We start from the raw sequence: 20,319 nt of genomic DNA, 5'->3' as shown, positions 1-20,319 counted from the left end.
CCCCCCGGCCCCAGCACGGGCTCTGACCCCACGATTCCTCTGTAGCTACACCCCCACCTGCATCTGGGCTCCTTCCTCCTCCCCATCCCCAGGGCCGACTCTGCTCCTAAAGCCTCCCTCCCCTCGTCCTTCTGACCACACGGCCTCCCGCCTGCTTAGGCACAGCACGTCCCTGGATGGGTCCCTCCCTCTGCCCCGTCATTTCCCACTGGACTGCACACGGCCTCACCGGCACAGAAGCCCCCCACCACTTCTCCCACCGGGGAGGACACCACCAGCACACCTCTCCTCACTCCTATCTGCCCGCAGCGCCACTTGCTCTCTCTGCTCCTTCCCAGGGAAACTAGCCAGAAGAGCTGTCTCTGCTTTGCCGCCAGTTCCTCCTCAGAGAGCTCCCGACCGGGCTCTCCCCTCCGCCCCTCCAGAGAACCCACGCTGCCAGGGCCCACGTGCTCTGTGCCGCGGACACCAACGGTCACGGGGCCTGTGCGCAGCGGCCCCGACCCGCTGGTCCCATCTCTCTTTCCCGAAGCCTGGCTTCCCTTGGCCTTCAGGGCGGCAGCCCCTCCTGGTCTCCTCTTGCCCCCAGCCCCTCTGCGGGAACCTTGACCCAAACAACAGCACCTTAGCTTTAGGATTTATTATACTACTTAGGAACCGAGGCTTAAAGTTCTGCTGGATCAAATTTCTGCTAAATAGTTTAGGACGGAGGTATCTGTCATTAAAATTAAAAAGGTTAGCACAGAATGACAAACCTTTAACACCTCGTGTATGAGCATCAGCTTAGAACAGTGATGAGATCAATCGACATGTGTGACTGATGCAGCTATGAGGTTCACAAAACACAGAAATCACTCCGTCACCCAGACTCTATAAAACACCAGTCTAAGTTTCCTGAGATGACTCTAAGTCGACCTTAACCCCCAAGAGCTTTCAGGTCCCGTCCGAAACACCCCCTGCGCACCTAGCTATGCGTATCGTGCACCTTGCACGGCCCGTGGCTGCTCCCAGGCCAGAACTACAGCAGAGAACTCACCTGCCCAGCTCAAGCCAAGCTCCCTCAAGACGGTGCCACCCGGGAGGCCACGCGGCCAGGGAGGCACAGCTGCTCTCGCAGCCTCAAAGGGAACACAAAAGAACACCAGCACGGCGGTCCTGCGGAAGCCGTGACTACTTTCCGGTGAACTGAGCACCTTCCAGAAGACGTGCTGTGCCTGCTCTTCCCAGTCACAGAGGTATTAGCTTCGTTCAGCAGGTGAGGAAACCGACCCAGAAGGGCAAGCCCTTTGGCTCAAGCGTGCCGAGAGGGGAGGTCGACGCCCCTCCCCGGTGGGCGGGTGCGAAGCCCGCAGCGCACTGGCTCCTGCCAGGACAAGCCCCACGACGAGCGGCACCCACGCGTGCGGGCTGTTCACCGTGAAGGGGATTCCAAAACGGCTTCTGGGGGATGCGAGTACACCAGTGCTCCTGCTGCGAAATTTCTTTCCTCTTCCTTTTTGGGGCACTGACCTGAGCAGAGGCTGTCACCAATGCTAACTGTCAATCTTAATGGCCGGCAGAGAACATAACCTCACCTCCTTGAAGGTCCAAGTCGCTAGCAACTTGAAGGCATTAATAAGTGTTATTTCTCTGACAGCAAAATTCTCCCCAGAAAGAAATAAAAAGATATCTGAAAAGAAGAACAGACTGGGGGAGAAAGGGCAAAGAAGGATCTACTAAAAGCCTTAATTCCTCCTATTCCGTTAAGTTTATTTAATGCAGAATCAATGACTTTTTGTTCCCGAATCCGTCCTATTTTGGGGGGCGGGTGTGTGGGGGGGTACGGAGTCAAATCTTTCAACACAGTTGGACATGGAGGGACAGCTCCCTGAGACCTAGGTACTTTAAATACACACGGAGCGCTCACCAGGAGTTGGTAGGAGTGTGCAGTCCAAGTGCGGTCAAGCCACAGGGATAAAAGGACCCCGGCGCACTACTGCTCTGCCGTAAGCAGATGAAACTAGTGATGAGGACGTAAACTCGATCCAAGGCGCTAGCTAGTTAAATTTAGCTCCACTCACGTTCACCAAGACCCCGTTCCCTGAAGTTAACGAAGGCCAGAATTTACTTGATCAGTAACGGTCTTCATAACCCAAGCCCTGGCTTAGATCTGCCATATGATCTCGGGCAGTCACGTAATCTCTAGCTTCCTATTTGCAAAGAAGAGAAAATACTTACTTGAATCGTCTTACTATTTTAAGAAACTTCATCACTGTTTACAAAGCACGTTGCCCTGCCACAAAGCCTTCTGACTGCAATTTAGAACACTCCTTTTTAAAACCCTATGATTTCACTGGACTTGGTTCTACAATGGATTACATGCTCCACCGAGTCTGTCACTCTTGACCATCTTAACACTCTAAATGGTCTACGACGGCCCTGGGGAATTGCTGGACAAGGATAAGATTCTACCCCACTTCACTTCAGTCCCACCCTAAAGAGAAGATTGAATTTTCTTACTTGTATCTGATCTTTTCATCCATGTCTTGAGGTGGTTCTTCTATAATGAATGAGACTAAATCTTCGAGACATTCTGCTTTTAACAGAAACTCTATAAGTTTGCGGTTCTGAGCTTTACATTCCTGTAAAACATCTTCCTCATCCATTAACTCCTTCAGTGTTACATCTTCTCTTTCTAGAAGTGTGTCTATGTGGGATGATGAATGAAGATCAAATTTCCAAAACATGCTGGTCTAAACAAAACGCAGAGAGTATTTCAAATAAAATTTCAACTTTACATATTAACTTTTCAAATTTCAGCTTAGTTTCACAGTCTAAAATGCTAACTTGCATCACATAAGTACAGTAAGTTTCATATCGAGCCTATAAGGTACTTGTCTAAGTAAGTAAAATTCGCAGGGCTTTTCCTTCTCAGAAAAGAAAATACTTTTATTGAAAGCAAAAAATTTTGATTTAAAAATGCTGAAAGAACGCTAAAGCGTGGGATGATGTCAACCTACAATACGAAGCCATCCATACTTTGCGAAGAGTGTAATGCTGGAAAGGAAGAAAGTAAACCCTCTCTTACAGGGAAGCGCACATTCAGACGCCGAGGTAGTACCTTCCAGCAACCAGTGACTAGTGCTTGACCAAAGTGTCCGGCATTCTTCGGAGTACGAAAGAATTAAGTAAATAACCACCACAAAGCAGCACTTTCACAGCTGAGAGTCCTAAAACGATCAGATCCGTGCCATTCTTCACAAAGAAACTACACAAGAGGAAGCTAGTTCCTAAGGAATTAGGGAAACGAGCCACCCTCAGCTATTAGGAAACCCATCTGACACCGACCGTGCCACATATGTACTCCCCCCTCCCCTCCTCAACAGCGAGGGCACGGCCATCTGCAGAGTCACACGAGGTCCTCACTGGTTACAACTGGAAACAGGAAACACAGAGTCACTATGTAATCTGCAGCTGCCACAACAAGGCGCTCTCTAATGCCACTTTTGAGCAACACGTGACAAGATGACAGCATCAAACAAAAGTCCTGATTAGGGTCAGGACTATTCAGAAGTCATTCTTGTGGGTCCAAGATGCTCACTGCACAATTCCGGAGCCGGGGTTTGGTGAGACACACACATACTTCCTGTAACACCCCCTCCCCGCCCCCCACCGACAAAGCCAAACCTACCGACCAACTGCAGCTCTACCACCCACCCAGGGCAGTGGCCCCTGGTACCGTGATCACTGAAAAGCACGTTAATCTCCACGCCCACGCGTGCAAAATCCTGTGCTGGAAGAGCCTAGGTAGGAGGCAGGCAGCTGCAAAGGTCATAACCTATGTATAGCACACATAACCTTCTGAGAACTACTTATTTTTGCTAAATCATCCATATTAGATCAGGTAGGAGTATTTAGTATTTTCAGGCACATCCGTCCAAAAAATTTTTTAAATCGGAGATCACGGAGGGCAAGTTTTAGTTATACAGCCAGTCACACCGATCGATCCAGGCACAGAAGACCGTGCACCATGGCAGGTTACTCAGGGATATGGAAAAGTACACCCACTTCATGTGACTTGACTATTAAGTGGACGATCATGGGAGTTTAAAATATAAGCAGTCTTAAGGAATCTTTAAAAAAAAAAAAAAAAGACTCCTTAAGGGAACAGGTTTTAGGGAAGATTATGAAATATGATGTTATAGAAGTTGTCCTGCTTAAAAAAAAAATTCTTTATGTTTCAAAAGGCACACATAAGCTCACACCAGTCAGCAGCACGAGGAAGACACAGTGGGCAGAGGGGCTACCCTGACAGTTCACGGAAAGCAGAGCGGCGGTGGGGCACCTGCACGGGGACACGTTCACCACAAAGCTCGGGGGACGGCACAAGAATAAGGCATCGCCACCTCCCATTATGTACAGAAGACGTCACAGAACACGCTAAAAGGGCAGCGTCACAACTCCCAGCACAGTCGGCAACTGCCCCCATGCCACACCAGCAAGTGACCTCTCTGCTCCAGGACCAGGAGTGGGGCGGAGCGCTCGCTGCGACTATAACCCTTGCCAGCGAAGGACAGAAACGGATACTTCGAACACAAGAGCAACCTACTTCTGCTACTAAGCCAATTACAAAGGAAACAGGGCAAAGGTGATGTATCCTAGTAAGGAACTTCGGGGGAAAAGATGGTGGAAATCAATAAAACCATAAATGCTTTTCTGGTTTTCAGACTGTGGAAAATGGCAAACAGAAAAGGCGTTATTACGCCATTTTGCCCTAATAAAATTGACAACGTGAAAAAAGACAAAACGACAGCAAAAGCTCACTGCAAAGGAGGAAAGAAGGAAGCTCCCCCGGGTAACGCCGTCAGCACCGTCTACCAAGCTTCTGCCGGAGCAACACGGCTCATTCATCCGGGAGTTTGAACCACAAATCCTAAAACCTGTACACTCTACCGCTCTGCCTCATACTTGGAACCGAAGTGTACGGGCATGACAACAGCTGTGTTCTCGCACAGCCCCAGCACACAAGTCCCAGGCCATGTTCGCGCTCCGAGCACGTATTAATCTGCACTGTTCCTGAAGGGCAGATACGGGCACTTGGGACAGATAACGGAGCTCTCGTTCGGCTCACGGAGCAAAGGCACCTTACAGAAGGCCAAAAAAAGTAACCATCCATGTCAGTACACCTTGGCCTCACAGTTGATCATGGAAAGTTGGATCCCGGGATGTCTACAAATTGAAAGAACAGTTCACTTTACTTATTATAAGTACTTTAGTGAAGTCACTGACTGAAGAGCTACAGGTGTATTCAAATACTTTCCAACGCTCCACTGACATCAGATGCGTTTGTGCTTATTTTGGTCTGTAAACCAAATTTCTGATCATCTAACAGAACAGTCTCTCCACCTGAAGTCAGAAAACTGGACATCATTACTAATTTAGCCTTAAGTCTTTTTTTTAAAGATTAGTTCTCATTTAAAGTAGTGTGTCTTTTTTACACACTCGCCTTTTACAGAAAGGCGAGGTAAAATGAAGAATACTAAGAAATCAATCACAAAAAAGCAAGGCTGATTACCAAGACCTTACGATTGGCTAATTATAAAGAAGATACACACTCACGTCCATCAAGTGGAAACTATAAATGTCCACAGACACGGATAAAGGCACACTCCTTAATTATGGATCAGAATATAGTTATATCCAGCTAATCCAAGTAAAAATGGACTCCCCAAATTTCAACCTTATGAAGGCAACTCATTAAATACGGGATTTATAAAGAAGACTGATAATTAGTCATGACGAAGTAAGAGCAGGAATTGGCAAGTTACGGCCCACAGACCAAATCCAGCCCACAGCCTGCATGCTAAGAACGGTTTCGATATTTTTAAAGGGTTGTTTTAGGAAAAGAAAAGACTGTGTGGCAGAGAGCAAATGTGGCCCGCAAAGCCTAAAATATTTACTACCTGGTCCTTTACAGAAGAAGTTTAGCATCCCTCGCTCAGGGGGAAGTCAGGTTCCCACCAACGCTAACTTTCCTCTCCACCATCACTGAGCCCGCACGGACGCCACCCCGGACCCTCGCAGCCCACTCGGCCGGGGGCGGCCACACGGTGTGGGGCGAGACTGGCTAGAGACCCGTTCTCCTTCCCCAACTTCTCGGGCAGGCAGGGATAAGCGCATGACAACGTCGTCCCCCACGTGCCACGAACCATAAAAATCTCCACGCACTCTCCTCTGCACCTGGCTGGATGCCGAAGACAAGAAGGGCTCTAAGGGATGGCAGAGCCAAAAAATGGAAGGTGCCTCCGTCCCCAAATCACCACGTGGGAGAAAGACACCTGCCAACCTCAGAGCCTGCCCTGGGCGGTGTTACGACATGCCGTCACACGCTGGTCTGTGTGCTCTGACGGGGTGCCCTCCCTCCCTGACCTCCCAGCTCCTCTAATCCCCAAGCCTGTGACTGCTTGTCTTCCTATACTTACTTAAGCAAGGGAACAGGAATGCTTAAGCAACTGTTTTAAAATGCCTGAGTCCTTTCGTTTTCCACCATCCTGAATTAGAAGAGCATTTTTTAAAATGGGAACACTCTGAAATATGCATTTCCACAGTGCATTTTCTTTAGACTGGGTATGCTACAAACTTAAAAATAAAATAAAACCACAGTAGACTTCTTAAGCAAACATTATGTATTTTACCTTTTGGTCAAGCAGCAAACTGACTGGAAACGAATGGCATCAGTAAATTAGTTCCCCTAGCTTCTACTTATGCCCTGTGAGGTAGAAACAAGCTAGGTATGAACTGATAGTTACATACAAAGTTCAACCGCCAGGGCCCTGCAGTACAATGGAGTCCTTTCAAAAATACAACTAGGATACTCAGAAAAACTGAAAGGAGCTGGCACTTCAACAGCCCATTTTTAGTTAACACACATATAGTTTAAAATCCTTACTAGGATTTAGGGATAAAAGGAAATACAATTTCTGGGGCACCTGGGTGGCTCGGTCAGTTAAGCGTCCAACTTCAGCTCAGGTCACAATCTCACGACTGGTGTGCGTTCGAGCCCCGCATCAGGCTCTCTGCTTTCAGCCCAGAACTCACTTTGGATCCTCTGTCCCTCTCTCACTCACGCGTGCGCAACACGTTCTCTCTCAAAAATAAACATTAGAAAAGGTCAGGGGATACAATTTCTCACAGTAAACCATGTCATGGGCTTTTATCAGGAGACAAAGAAGGGAATGGTGAATAAAACCTAACTACCTGTCGTCTTTCTTCCAAACCCTAGAGTTGTTTTAGAAGTTGGAGTAAGAGGGTTGGGTTTTCTCCCAAAGAACTGAAGGTTAGGTTGGCGGGTCGCTGGGGAGTCACCTGTCAACTTGTCATAGACAGACTCTGCTGTTCTCGGTCTTCCCCAGAACCGACAACACCAGTGAAAACTACCATCTTATATGCACAAAATAGAACCAAAGGCCATAAACCTATTCATCTCAGATCAACCACTTTAACTAAAGGTCCTCTGCAATTATCAAAATAACCTTCCTTCTTAGAGGCAAAATCTGGGCCTTGGTACCTTTTTTTCAAAGCAGTTAAGCAGTGACGCTGTTTCTGGGAGAAAAGGTGTCACCCTGTCTGTGACATAGGAACCATACGGTGGGTGATGTGGTCAAATCATTTTTAAGAGGTATGACAAACACATCAGACCTTCTGCAGAAATTTTCTAGGGCGCTGCTGGCAGAATATATTCAACAGGGGCTCAATCGTGGTTCGGTGGGAACCGCCTGCAACCACTTGCTTTCATCAAATAAACAGCTTTTCCTCCCAAGCCTTGTTCGGACTCTTAGGCACCCAAACGGACCTGGATTCCAAGGCCCACTCGGCTACGGGCTGGCCCCGAAGCCTTGGGAAAGCAGACCCCCCTCTCCAAACCTCCGTGTCCTCACTGAGCAAACTGGCTGTGAGGAGTCAATGACAAAGGCCTGCTTCCGGAGCTGGACCGCACGGGCACCTCGGCAAGCAGAAGCTGCTGTCGACGAAGGTGCCGGCCTCTGACGTCTGCGAGGTTTAAGCCAGAGCTTCCCTGATTCCCACGGGCACCGGAGACACCTAGGGGTCCTGTTAAAAGGCAGTCTCAGATTCGGACTCAGGAAATCTGGGGTCAGGCCAGAGATTCTGCATCTCAACAAGTCCCCAGATGCTGCAGATGCTGCTGCTACTGCCGCCCTGGGTTTAAACTATGGCTGATCATTTGCAACAAATTGTAATAAGCGTATTCAAAATAATTACATAACTAAGAGAAACAGGAAAAAGGCCGACTTTGCAAACACGCGGCTGTGTTATTTCAGAAACTCCCTGTGGACAAGCTGATATTAGTGGGTTTTCTCTGGACATGACAGATGCAGAGTGTAACATATTATATCACTTTCCAACAGGAGCCCAGAAAGAATGACACGATGAATGTGGTGAAAGATAAACCAGTGGTACCCAGAAGGCAGAAACTGCTAATCATCCTGCCTCCCGATGGCAGCAGTAAGCCGAGGGAACGACAAAGAGCTCTGATGAGTCTAAAATTCAGAAAGCTCCTATTTCTATGAACTGTACTTCAGTTTAGCAAGGATCTAGCCAAGCGGGACAGGCTATCCTCCACGAACCCTACTGCCACACCTGTGGAGTACCTGCACCCGGGGCTGGCTGGGCCCAGGGCAAAACGTCCAGACTCAAAAAAGGATTCCAAGATTATTACTAAGAATTGCTGAGCTTACGAAGAGCAGCTGAGCGTCACAGCAAACACTTCTGCACGGGGGGACCCGAGACCACATGGGCTGCACAGGCATGAAGGCTGCCTACACCGTTTCATCACTGGCCCCACCGGAATCGCCAAGATTCCATGCTCTGAAGTATTTGCTAACATCCTCCAGGCCCGCAACAGACATGCACCAGATCCTTGCAGTTCATCTAACTGCAGTCACCTAAATTCACGGAGTATAAACCAAAGGGAGAAGCAGCAGCCGCTTACGTCCAAGACAACACCCAGGAAACAATCTATAAACAAAATGTGTTATGTTTAATATTTTTCTTTTTCTTTCTATGTGCTACGAACGGCATGTCTGTACTACAGATTTATTTTCAGAGTCTCAAACGAAGGCGTACAGGCACATGCTGCCGGGAGTTCAAACTCCGGTGCACCTCAGGCCTCCCACCGCACTCCTCCCGGGAGGCCCTCGGCCCGGGGCTGCGGGGCCAGTGCCAGCGGGGCCCCGGCGGACGGAAGGAGCACACGGAGCACGCGCGCCACAATGTGAGACACGTGTACGTTTACATTTTCTAGCAGCCACACCAAAACAGTAAAGCAAACTGGCTACGTTAACTTTAAAAATATATTTTATTTAACCTCATACATCCAAACAGTATTATTTCAACATGTAATTCTATTGTAATGAAGCCTTCAAAATCTGAGTGTGTCTTATACTTACGGCACATCTCAATTTGAACCGGCCACATTTTATGCTCAAGAGTCCTATGTGGCCAGTGGTTGCTGTATTGGGACAGGACAGTTCTAATTATACATTACTACAGTTATGGTTCAAAGTTTCTCTCTTGGTACTAAAATAACCACCCTACTCTTGTTGGGGGGGGGGGCGCCCCCCAACCGCCCAATATCCTCCTACAGCCAAAGTCAACAGTTAACCACCTTTTCCACACAGGGCCAATGTGGGATTGGTGAGGAGAGGTTTATACGGGCCAGGTTTTCCCCTTCTGAGACGTATACATACACGAGAAATCATGTTTATTCTTGTACATATAAAGCAACTTGGACATTCTTCAACACAAAAAAAGTTCGTCACAAGAGAATCAGAACTGTTATTTAGCCTCTAATATCTAGAAATATTTGTAGCACTAATAGGGAAAGTTTTCATTCCTCACCCTGAAATAATGAAGGGTTAGATCTTGAGCCAAGAGGGCCAGAGTGGCTCACTACTGGCTTAGACATGCCTCGCCAAACTGTAAAAGAGGCACATGTCTCTGGGAATTTCATTTCTAAGCTGACTCAATAATATTGTAAAGAAGAAAAGAAAATACCCCGATCACTCAAATATTTTGGGGAACGATGATGTTTGATCAATGTACCAAAAACCCACTAGACTCCCCTTCATCTTGGGAGTGAACTGAGCCTTCATGGCCCCCAATTAAATTAATAACAACGTGCTGTTCAACATCACTCATCATCAGGGAAAGACAAATCAAAACCACAATGAGATACCACCTCGCACCTGTCAGAATGGCTGACATTAACAACTCAGGCAACAACAGGTGTTGGCGAGGATGTAGAGAGAGAGGATCTCTTTTGCACTGCTGGGGGGAATGCAAATTGGTGCAGCCACTCTGGAGAACGGTATGGAGGTTCCTCAAAAAATTAAAAATAGAACTACCCTACGACCCAGCAATTGCACTACAAGGGATACAGGTGTGCTGTTTGGAAGGGACACATGCACCCCAATGTTTATAGCAACACTATCAACAACAGTCAATGTATGGAAAGAGCCCCAATGTCAACTGATGGATGAATGGATAAGGAAGATGTGTGTACGTGTACACACACACACACACACACACACACACACACACACACACACACACACTGGAATATTACCCAGCAATCAAAAAGAATGAAATCTTGCCATTCGCAACTACATGGATGAAACTGGAGGGTATTATGCTAAATGAAATTAATCAGAGAAAGACAAGCATCGTGATTTCACTCATACGAGGACTTTAAGATACAAAACAGGTGAACATAAGGGAAGGGAAACAAAAGTAATATAAAAACAGGGAGGGGGACAAAGCATAAGAGACTCATAGATATGGAGAACAAACAGAGGGTTACTAGAGGAGGTGGGGGGGAGGGGCTAAATGGGGCACTAAGGATTCTACTCCCGAAATCACTGTTGCGCTATATGCTAACTAACTAGGATGTAAATTTTAAAAAAAGGAATTAAATAAAAATTAAAAAAAACAAAACCAAAAACACAACTTGCTTATTCCGTGAGCAACAGACCCGGTTACCCCACGCCCCCGGTCAAGTTTCCAAGCAGCTGGGAACGGGACGTGCTGGACGATCGAGCTGCCGCAAGGCTGCCGGTGCTGGCTCACCTGCTCCCGCCAGCATCCAGACACCTGGAGTATCAGGGCTCCCCCGGGGCCTGGATTCAAGTATTCGGGGAACTCAGGGGGGCAGTGTCCGCCAAGACCCAAACGGGGAAGCGCCGGGCTCAGTAAGGTGGGAAGCTGCTCACGTGGTGCACTGAAAGCTGCGCCGCAAGGAGGGACAGGGAGCCAAGTGCCCACAGATAGGAGCACGCAGTGTCACTCTGAAGGGGGGACGCCTCTGTGCCGTAAGGTAGGGAGAAACTCTCCCTCCTCACAGCAAAGCCGAACGCCGAGGCAAACGTTCTAACTTCCCACGGGGAAGCAGAAACATGGCACCCAAAGAAAGAGCACCAGCGGGCCTCTGAAGGCAGCTCTCCCTCGGTAGCAAGGGGGAAGGTCACGAAGGCCTGGAAAGTCCACCCAGGAGCTGCTTCTCCGTTCTTAGCAAAGGCGTCCCCTGCCGACAGCTGCCCTCCCCTGCCCCCCCCTGCCCCCACTCAAAGGCCGGGCTAACTCAATCGAAGGTCACACTGCCTATCAGAGAGAGGTATTTCTTTAGAGGGAAGCTTCATTATATTTGGTTTCACAACTGCTTCTTCCAAAGAACACGTCAAAAGCGATCATGTTTTCAGCACCCAGATATTCCAGAACCGTTTTCATTTTTACTTCGTAACTTCTTTGACATCTCAGCTTGTCTTTGAGAGCGATGATAAATAAAGGAATCAATTCCATTTAGTGTGTTTTATATTAATTAACAAGTACTTTGACTACAGGAGTAACATGTCAAATGGTCCCAACCCCTTGAAAAATACAAGAAAACTGAGGAAAGAGAAAACACAGAGAATAAAAGGCATCAGTGCCAAACTTGTTCTGTAGAATGGGAGCTCAACAGAGGGGAGCTTGACCAGAAAAGACTCCCTTAATACGTGAGGCCTAACCTGGGCCTCAAAAGACCTACAAGGTTCAGTAGGTGAGGATGCAGCGAAAAGCATTCCAGGCCAGTAGAAGTTAAGTCTGCAAGCACAGAGAACAGGACAGAGGTTTCCAGGAACTTCAGGAAATTCATAGCAGGGAGAAGGCCCTGACAACCAGAAAAGACTTTCAGAAGGCGTGAGGACAAGCTTAGGCAACACGAGACCGGGTCTCAAAGGGCCCCTGCAGGACTGCCCACACAGCCGCATGGGCTTGCTGCGGGAGCAGAGAGAACCAGTGAGGTTTTTTGTTTGTTTTTTTTTTTATTTTTTTTTTAACGTTTATTCATTATTGAGAGATAGAGACAGAGCGTGAGCAGGGGAGGGGCAGAGAGGGGGGAGACGCAGAATCCGAAGCAGGCTCCAGGCTCCGAGCTGACACAGCACAGAGCCCGACGCGGGGCTCGAACTCACAAACCATGAAATTATGACCTGAGCTGAAGTTGGATGCCCAACTGAATGAGCCACCCAGGCGCCCCGAGAACCAGTGAGTTTTAACTGAGATAAACACACAGTAGAGAGTAAATAATGTATCTCAATAACATCTAGAAAGAACCAATTCTGAGCGGAAGCAGAGGCAAGTAACACAGGAGATGACTGGAGCTCTGGAGGGTGCACTCAACAGAGGGCGCACTCCCAGAGGCCAAGAGAGGGAGAGGTCCAGCCTGTCCTGGGTGCGGCCAAGTGTCTGAGTGGAACTGAAACACAGGACGGGGAAGGGAGTGCTAAAGACAAGGCCACGAAGGTGGACACGGCAGGAACTGCACACGACGCCGACACAGAAGCGGGGGAGGCGGGGGAGACACGGCCAATGAGCAGCACGGGGACATCTGTGCTTTACGTACCAAACGGCCCACAAAGCCACGGAGGCGCTGACAGACAGGAGCCTGAAGAGTGAGCGACCCATGCAGGAGCCTGTGTCAGCACCCTGGAAGGTGGGGAGCCCTGCGACAGCCCCTCCTCCGCAAACCACGGTATCCCCGATGAGGTTTCCCACCGGATGATCGTTCTGCCTCCGACGTCAACCTCCAACATCTGCCTCTTCAAAGCCCAGTCTGCAGGTTTCCTCTGATCCTGGCCACACCGCGTGGTATCAGGTGACACAAACTGATGGCTTGCGTCCTAATTCTGAGCTGCCTGGGAAACGCACGACCCTCAGAAAGCAAACGCGACCGCCACACTGAAGCCAACTCCAAACCCAGCACTCGGAAGCGAAGGGCAGGGCGAGAGGTACAATCTTGTCACCCGGTTCGCTTTTATATTAAAAAAGCCAAGTGCCAACCAAGGAAGATCCAGTCTAACTTTTGTCACCTGATCCACATTAAAGCAGGTAACGTGTTCCTGCACAAACATATGAAAACTCAAATGTACGCGAATCTTTATGCGTAATTTCCACAATCGCAAACACTTCAATCCACGTATATGCAAAAATTTTACTGAGAACAAGTTTTGTGTTTTTTTTTAAACTGCGACTGAAGAGTTAGGAAGAAAGAAGGCAAATAATGAGGGTGACACAATGGTAATCAAGTTTCTGCCCGAAGCCCTGGCAAGAAAGACCCAGCTGCATCTAGGTGGTGTGTGTGTATGTGTGTGTGTGTGAGTGAGAGAGAGAGAGAGGGAGAGGGAGAGAGAACAAGAGAACAAGAAACAGAGACAACAAGGGGTGAGGGGAGAGAGTGTGTGTGTGCAAACAAGCAAAGGTAAGAGGGGTGATATACCTCAAAGTCACATCCAAAAATTCTCATGGGTGAGGTGCCCGGGTGGTTCAGTCGGTTAAGCCTCCGACTTCAGCTCAGGTCATGATCTCACGGTTTGTGGGTTCGAGCCCCACGTCGGACTCTGTGCTGACAGCTCGGAGCCCAGAGCCTGCTTCGGATTCTGTGTCTCGCTCTCTCTCTGCCCCTCCCCCACCCCCAGCTTGCGCTCTGGCTCTGTCGCTTTCAAAAATAAACATTAAAAAAAATTTGTTTTTGGGGCGCCTGGGTGGCGCAGTCAGTTAAGCGTCCTACTTCAGCCAGGTCACGATCTCACGGTCTGTGAGTTCGAGCCCCGCGTCAGGCTCTGGGCTGATGGCTCAGAGCCTGGAGCCTGTTTCCGATTCTGTGTCTCCCTCTCTCTCTGCCCCTCCCCCGTTCGTGCTCTGTCTCTCTCTGTCCCAAAAATAAATACACGTTGAAAAAAAAAAAAATTAAAAAAAAAAAATTTGTTTTTAATTTTAAAAAAAGAAAGAAAAAAGAAAATTCTTATGGGCTCCAGAGGTTGATTTTCAATCTCAAGCCCCAGGATTCTCTGAATCTCTGAAACCACACAGGAGCATCAGCGACCTGAGCCGAACATGAGATAGAAGCAACGTGTAACCGGAGAGCACGCGGGGCGCTGCCGTCTCCCCGGCGCCGTGTGCGGACGCGGGAGCCGCCTTCTATTCGGCACGACGGCCACCCTCAGACTTCTGGTGAAGCCCAACACCGTTAAAAAGAGAACGAATATGTCAAAATGAAGCACAACTGGGGGAAACTCGGAGACGCTGACACCAGGGTGCACGGGAGACTCAGGGCCGGCTCCTCGTGCTCGATGCTGATTACTCAAGGACAAGAGAACAAGCACGTGCTGCCCGGTGGCTTCCAGAAGCTCCTAGTCCCCAGAGGCAAAGAGCCTGAAGCGCTGCTCATTTACAACAAATCCCACCGTGCACAGACTGCTCAAATGTCTCCTCCAAGAAGCACCACGCCACTGTAGAAAGAGCAGCCCGGCTGGCCATCAGTCCCCAATCCCCAAGCTAGGCTACACAGCCAAGGAAATGAATAGACAGCCTATGTGCATGTCATATTTTATTAGTAAAACCATAAAACTACGAAGAGAGAGAGAGAGAGAGAGAGAGAGAGAGAGAGCGTGCTTTTACCTGGCACAGCACAGAATAGTTTCTGAGTCTGTGGCTACAGGGAGCAGCCCAGCAAGAGAGCAGCGGTCTGAGAACTGCACAGCCCGAAAGAGCTCCCACAGGAGCAGCCGGGGTACAGAATACCTAATGTGCCCTAGTTTTACTAAGTAAGTGAAGCCAAGGGACAGGTAAGTTTTGAGTCCTCTAACTTGAAGCAAGTGACAGTGGCCGCTGTATTATTCACATATCTGTTAGACACAAGATACCCAAAGAGAACAGCCTCTCCAAATTAGCTACAAATTCTAGAGCAAACCGAGAATGCTATTAAGATGCTTTTGAAAAAAGGACAGAGGGGCGCCTGGCGGCTCAGTGGGTGGAGCGTCCAACTCTTGATTTCGGCTCAGGTCATGAGCTCATGGTTCCTGAGATTGAGCCCCCAAGTTGGGCTCTGTGCTGATAGTGCAGAGCCTGCTTGGGATTCTCTCTCTCCCTGTCTCTGCCCCTCCCCTGCTCTAAATAAATACATAAACATTTTAAAACAAGTAAAGATGGGGCACCTGGGTGGCTCAGGGGGTTGAGCGTCCAACTCCTGATTTCGGCTCAGGTCAGGATCTTACAGTCTGTGAGTTCAAGCCCCGCATCGGGCTCTGTGCTGACAGTGCAGAGCCTGCTTGGGATTCTCTGTCTCCCTCTGTCTTTGCCCCTCCCCTGCTCTCTTTCAAAATAATCACAAATTTAAAACAATTTTTAAAAGGAAAGAAAAAAAGGCCAAAAAGAAATAGACTGCGGATCAAGAACAAGCTAACTACCCTAGTTAATCTGCAGTTATGACCAATTCTGTAGCAGAAACCAGAACTGGCAAATTGGTCACGGAAAAAGGTGAAGCTCCGTTTTTCAGCTCTGGCTATTAAGCGTCCATCGCCCTTGCCCCGCAAACTTTCAGCGGGCCACGTTCCCTCCTGAAGCGTCCAGGTCAGGCTCCACAGTCCCCGGGACCCCGGCACCAGGCCGCCATCCTCCGGAGGGCCCGGCCTCCATGTGGTCTCGCGGCCAGCAAGCTAAAGGGCGAGGAAAGAACAGCGAGCTCGGGGGCTGCTGCGCGTCTGCTCAGGAACGAAAATTCAGAGTCATTCAGAGAACTGAACGGTTCTTAGGATCGTTACGGCTCCTTGGGAAAAACAATCTTGAACCTCTTCCAGCTATTCCACGATAACATTAACCGTCCCGACAGTGCAACCTTCTGTCAGAGGTGGAAACACGATTACTAATGGCTACCCATTAAGTGCCTACCACAGGCCAGACTCGGGTCTGATGCTTTTAGATACACCCTCCCTCGAAACCTCGGAACAACCTTTCATGGTTTTGTTCTTGTTCTGCATACGGAGAAACCAAGATCGAGAGGTCAGAGGACCTACCAAAGACCAGAGCAGGTAAATGCGCTGGCCAGAACTGGGATCCAGCCAGAACTGCGTGTGAGGTCAAGACAAGCTGGGTGGACAGCTCAGTCAGAACAGCACGGCTGGGGACACCGGGAGCCCAGCTCTTGTGGCCAGTGACTGTTCTCAGTCAGTTCCCCAAGATGCCACAGGCTCATCAAAATGCACAGAAACATGAGAATCAGTATGCAGAATATTTCTAAACATGATGAAACGAAGAGAAATTTAATCAACATGAGGTACATTTTAGATAAAAACTGAAAAACATGGGGCGCCTGGGTGGCGCAGTCGGTTAAGTGTCCGACTTCGGCTCAGGTCACGATCTCACGGTCCGTGAGTTCGAGCCCCGCGTCAGGCTCTGGGCTGATGGCTCGGAGCCTGGAGCCTGTTTCCGATTCTGTGTCTCCCTCTCTCTCTGCCCCTCCCCCATTCATGCTCTGTCTCTCTCTGTCCCAAAAATAAAAAAAAATAAAAAAAAAAAAAACTGAAAAACATGATTGGGGCGGGGAAACACCAGGCATAAGAAAACAGGAAAAGTAGCGAGAGAAACAGGTCCAAAGACCGTAGTTGATTATAAGCTCAACATAAAGTCGAATTATGACGCGACTAATAAGCAAACCAACCTCAGAATAAAGTCATACATGAATCTCGTCTAGGACCGTGGAAGACACGAATCCTCCTGCGGCCTGCCCCGGGCCGCTCACCTCCTTGCCAGGCGATACCATACCTTGTTCGGGGGAGGAAAGAAACTGCTAACCCACATGGCCCCCAAAGAGATGACCAGTCAGAAGGACTCGCCACTTGGGGGGATGAAATAACTGGCTCTGGGGCACCCGGGGGGGCGTCTGACTTTGGCTCAGGTCACCATCTCGCCATCCGTGAGTTTGAGCCCCGCGTCGGGATCTGTGCTGACAGCTCAGCGTCTAGAGCCCGCTTCGGATTCTGTGTCTCCCTCTCTCTCTGCCCCTCCTTTGCTCGCATGCACATGCTCTCTCTCTCTCTTTCTCTCTCAAAAATAAACATTAAAAAACAATTTAAAAAAATAACCGCTTTGCATATCTTCAAGCTCTTTTATGCTATCATTTATAGTTCCCCAACATAAAATGAGAGCCAGTGAGTGAAAACTACAGACCACGGGCAAGCAGTTGAAGCAGGAACTTGTTCAAGATCAGGCTAAAGGTTAGGTTCACTAACACAAGCAATGCCCCAAGGCTGGAGGAAGTGTGGCCAAAGCCTGGATGAGCCTCTAGGAGAGCGTGAGGAGAAGAAGGCTACACAAACGGATCGTCGTGTTGTTTGATGAACCTCTTCTCAAGCCCGACTGATGTAAAAGGCACGGCTTTATCTGGGCCGAAATGGAGCCTCGACAGGAAAACAGAAAGGATTATGCAACCTTCCAGATGTTTACTGGGTTGAACCTCACACAATTCTCCACTCCTCCGGCAAGTCTAGCAAGATAGCAATAAAGGACAAGGAAAAAGAAACAATGCCGGCAAATTTAGGAAACGACAGGAACTGGAGAAATAATTCAGAAAGTCCAACATCCAAGTGACAGAAGTTTTAGAAGAACATATTATAATCCACACCCACCTGCCTCAACCAAAAAAACCTTTTCTCAGAGTGTAAAGCGCAGGAGTGCCCCCCCAGGCCGGGCACGTCCTGTCACCCCGGGTGCTGAAACAGACTTCTACGGCACAGTGTGCAATTGCAGAGCATCAGAGATAAAGACGGTATCTCAACTTTTCTCGTGAGGACAAAACAATCAAAAAAAGGACTGGAAATCAGAATGACATCAGCTTCCTCAACAGCAACTGCAGAAAAGAGCATTTTAAGACATGGAAGGTCAGAAAGATTTATTCATGCCTTCTCAAAAAGCTACTGGAAAATGGGCTCCACCGACGCGTGGCAATGCGCCAGGAGGGGTGCCTGGCTGGCTCGGTAGGTGGAGTGTGCGACTCTCGATCTTGGGGTTGTGGGATTGAGCCCCGTGTGGGATATACAGATTACTTTAAAAATTAAAAAAAAAAAAAAATTTTATGCTTTCTGTGCCAAGCACTAAACATTTTTTTAAAAATGTTTGTTTATTTTTGAAGGAGAGAGAGACAGAGTGTGAGCAGGGGAGGGGCAGAGAGAGAGGGAGACGCAGAATCTGAAGCAGGCTCCGGGCTCCGAGCCGTCAGCACAGAGCCTGACGCGGGGCTCGAACTCACAAGCTGTGAGACCTGAGCTGAAGTTGGACACCCAACTGACTGAGCCACCCAGGCGCCCCAAAAATAAAATCTTTAAGGGGCACCTGGGTGGCTCAGTCAGTGAAATGTCCGAGTTTGGCTTACATCATGATCTCGCAGTTAGTAAGTTCGACCCCCACGTCGGGCTCTGTGCTGACGGCTCGGAGCCCGGAGCCTGCTTTGGATTCTGCGTCTCCCTCTCTCTCTGCCCCCACCACTTGCATGCAAGTGCGCGCGTGCTCTCTCTCTCTCAAAAATAAATAAACATTAAAAAAAATTTTTTTTAAATTAAAACAGTAAAAAGAAGTATTGAGGTGCTTGGGTGGCTCAGTCAGCTGAGCATCCGATGATTCTTGACTTTGACTCCGGTCATGATCCTAGGGTCACAGGACTGAGGTACAAGTCGGGCTCTGCGCTGAGCATGGAGCCTGCTTGGGATTCTCTCCCTCCCTCCCCCCCCCCACCCCTCTCCACTGCTCATGCTCTCTCTAAAAAATAAAAATAAATAAAAATAAACATAAAATATTTTCAAAAAGCATGGCAATAAGCCATGAGAGGAAGACAGGGAACACACAGAACTACGGACCCCACACACCGAGAAACAAAGACGATCCCCAGAAGAAAAGCAACGGGGACACCCGCCCGGAGGAGCCAGCCTGGAGTGAGGCACGAGGCAGAGGGCTCTGAGAAGGATGCGTCCAAACAGGAGATGTGTGTGCAGGATCTATGTGACCACGCAGAGACGAACTGTACTAATGAAGTCAGAGCCCTAGGGAATAATGGACCCAACACACATATCTTTGTACCGATTTTAAGCAAAGTCGTGCTGTAACTATGCTGGAAGACGAGGGAGGGAAAGAAGCTATGCACGTGCAAGGTGAATCTTCACCCTCACTGTTAGAAGTCAGCCAGTTTTGGGGCGCCTGGGTGGCTCAGTCGGTTAAGCTTCTGACTTCGGCTCAGGTCGTGATCTCACTGTTCATGGGTTCGAGTCCCACATTGGGCTTCTGTGCTGACAGCTCGGAGCCTGGAGCCTGCTTCCCATTCTGTGTCTCCCCCCTCTCTCCGCCCCTTCCCCACTCATGCTGTGTCTCTCGTCTCTCAAAAAATGAATAAACGACAAGGTGCCTGGGTGGCTCAGTCGGTTGAGCATCTGAATTCGGCTCGGGTCATGATCTCTCGGTTTGCGAGTTTGAGCCCCGCGTCGGGCTCTGTGCTGCCAACTTGGAGCTTGGTGCCCACTTCGGATTCTGTGTCTCCCTCTCTCTGCCCCTCCTCTGCTCGTGCTCTGTCTCTCTCAGAAAATAAACATTAAAAAAATGAATAAATGCCAAAAAAACACAAAAGTCAGCCAGATCAGAGAAACAGCTCCCTACAGGCACACAACTTAGAAACCTGGAAGGAGGTAACTGTGCGAGAACAGCTAAGTGACGAAGGTACAAGCTACAGCCCCTGGTTAAGTAACTGAGGGACGAGGAAGGGAGAAGCCAAGAGAGACGGAGGAGACGACTGTCACTTCTCGTTGTGAACCATGCACCTACATGAACCACGTACGCATACAGGATGGAACACGACGAGAGGAAGGCAGACTGACGGCACTGGTATCACACCTGGCACTCGGCGAGAGCTCCGTAACGTCACCTCAGTCTGAGATCGGACGCTGTGGAAGAGGAGCTCGCCTGCCG

General features: G+C 49.0%; 1 protein-coding gene across 24 annotated transcripts in view; it reads right to left on the bottom strand.

The window, feature by feature from the left end:
- PPP6R3 (protein phosphatase 6 regulatory subunit 3) overlaps window positions 1-20,319 on the bottom strand; it is a 135,933-nt gene that overhangs the window by 65,840 nt on the left and 49,774 nt on the right. For 22 of the 24 annotated variants that reach the window (XM_040465833.1, XM_040465835.1, XM_040465840.1 and 19 more), the window contains one exon: window positions 2,500-2,732. The exons of 1 other annotated variant lie outside the window; for it this stretch is intronic. In XM_040465833.1, the coding sequence (XP_040321767.1) occupies window positions 2,500-2,726 (227 nt within the window). In that variant the 5' untranslated portion in view covers window positions 2,727-2,732. Of the gene's footprint in view, window positions 1-1,906; window positions 2,167-2,499; window positions 2,733-20,319 lie in introns of those variants that run through there. One more of the 24 variants, XM_040465851.1, reaches the window with a different exon arrangement.

The sequence above is a fragment of the Herpailurus yagouaroundi genome, unplaced genomic scaffold, assembly GCF_014898765.1.
Source record: "Herpailurus yagouaroundi ecotype Mexico unplaced genomic scaffold, PumYag 569, whole genome shotgun sequence".
NCBI lineage: Eukaryota > Metazoa > Chordata > Mammalia > Carnivora > Felidae > Herpailurus > Herpailurus yagouaroundi.
This window is presented reverse-complemented; position numbering and strand designations above follow the sequence as displayed.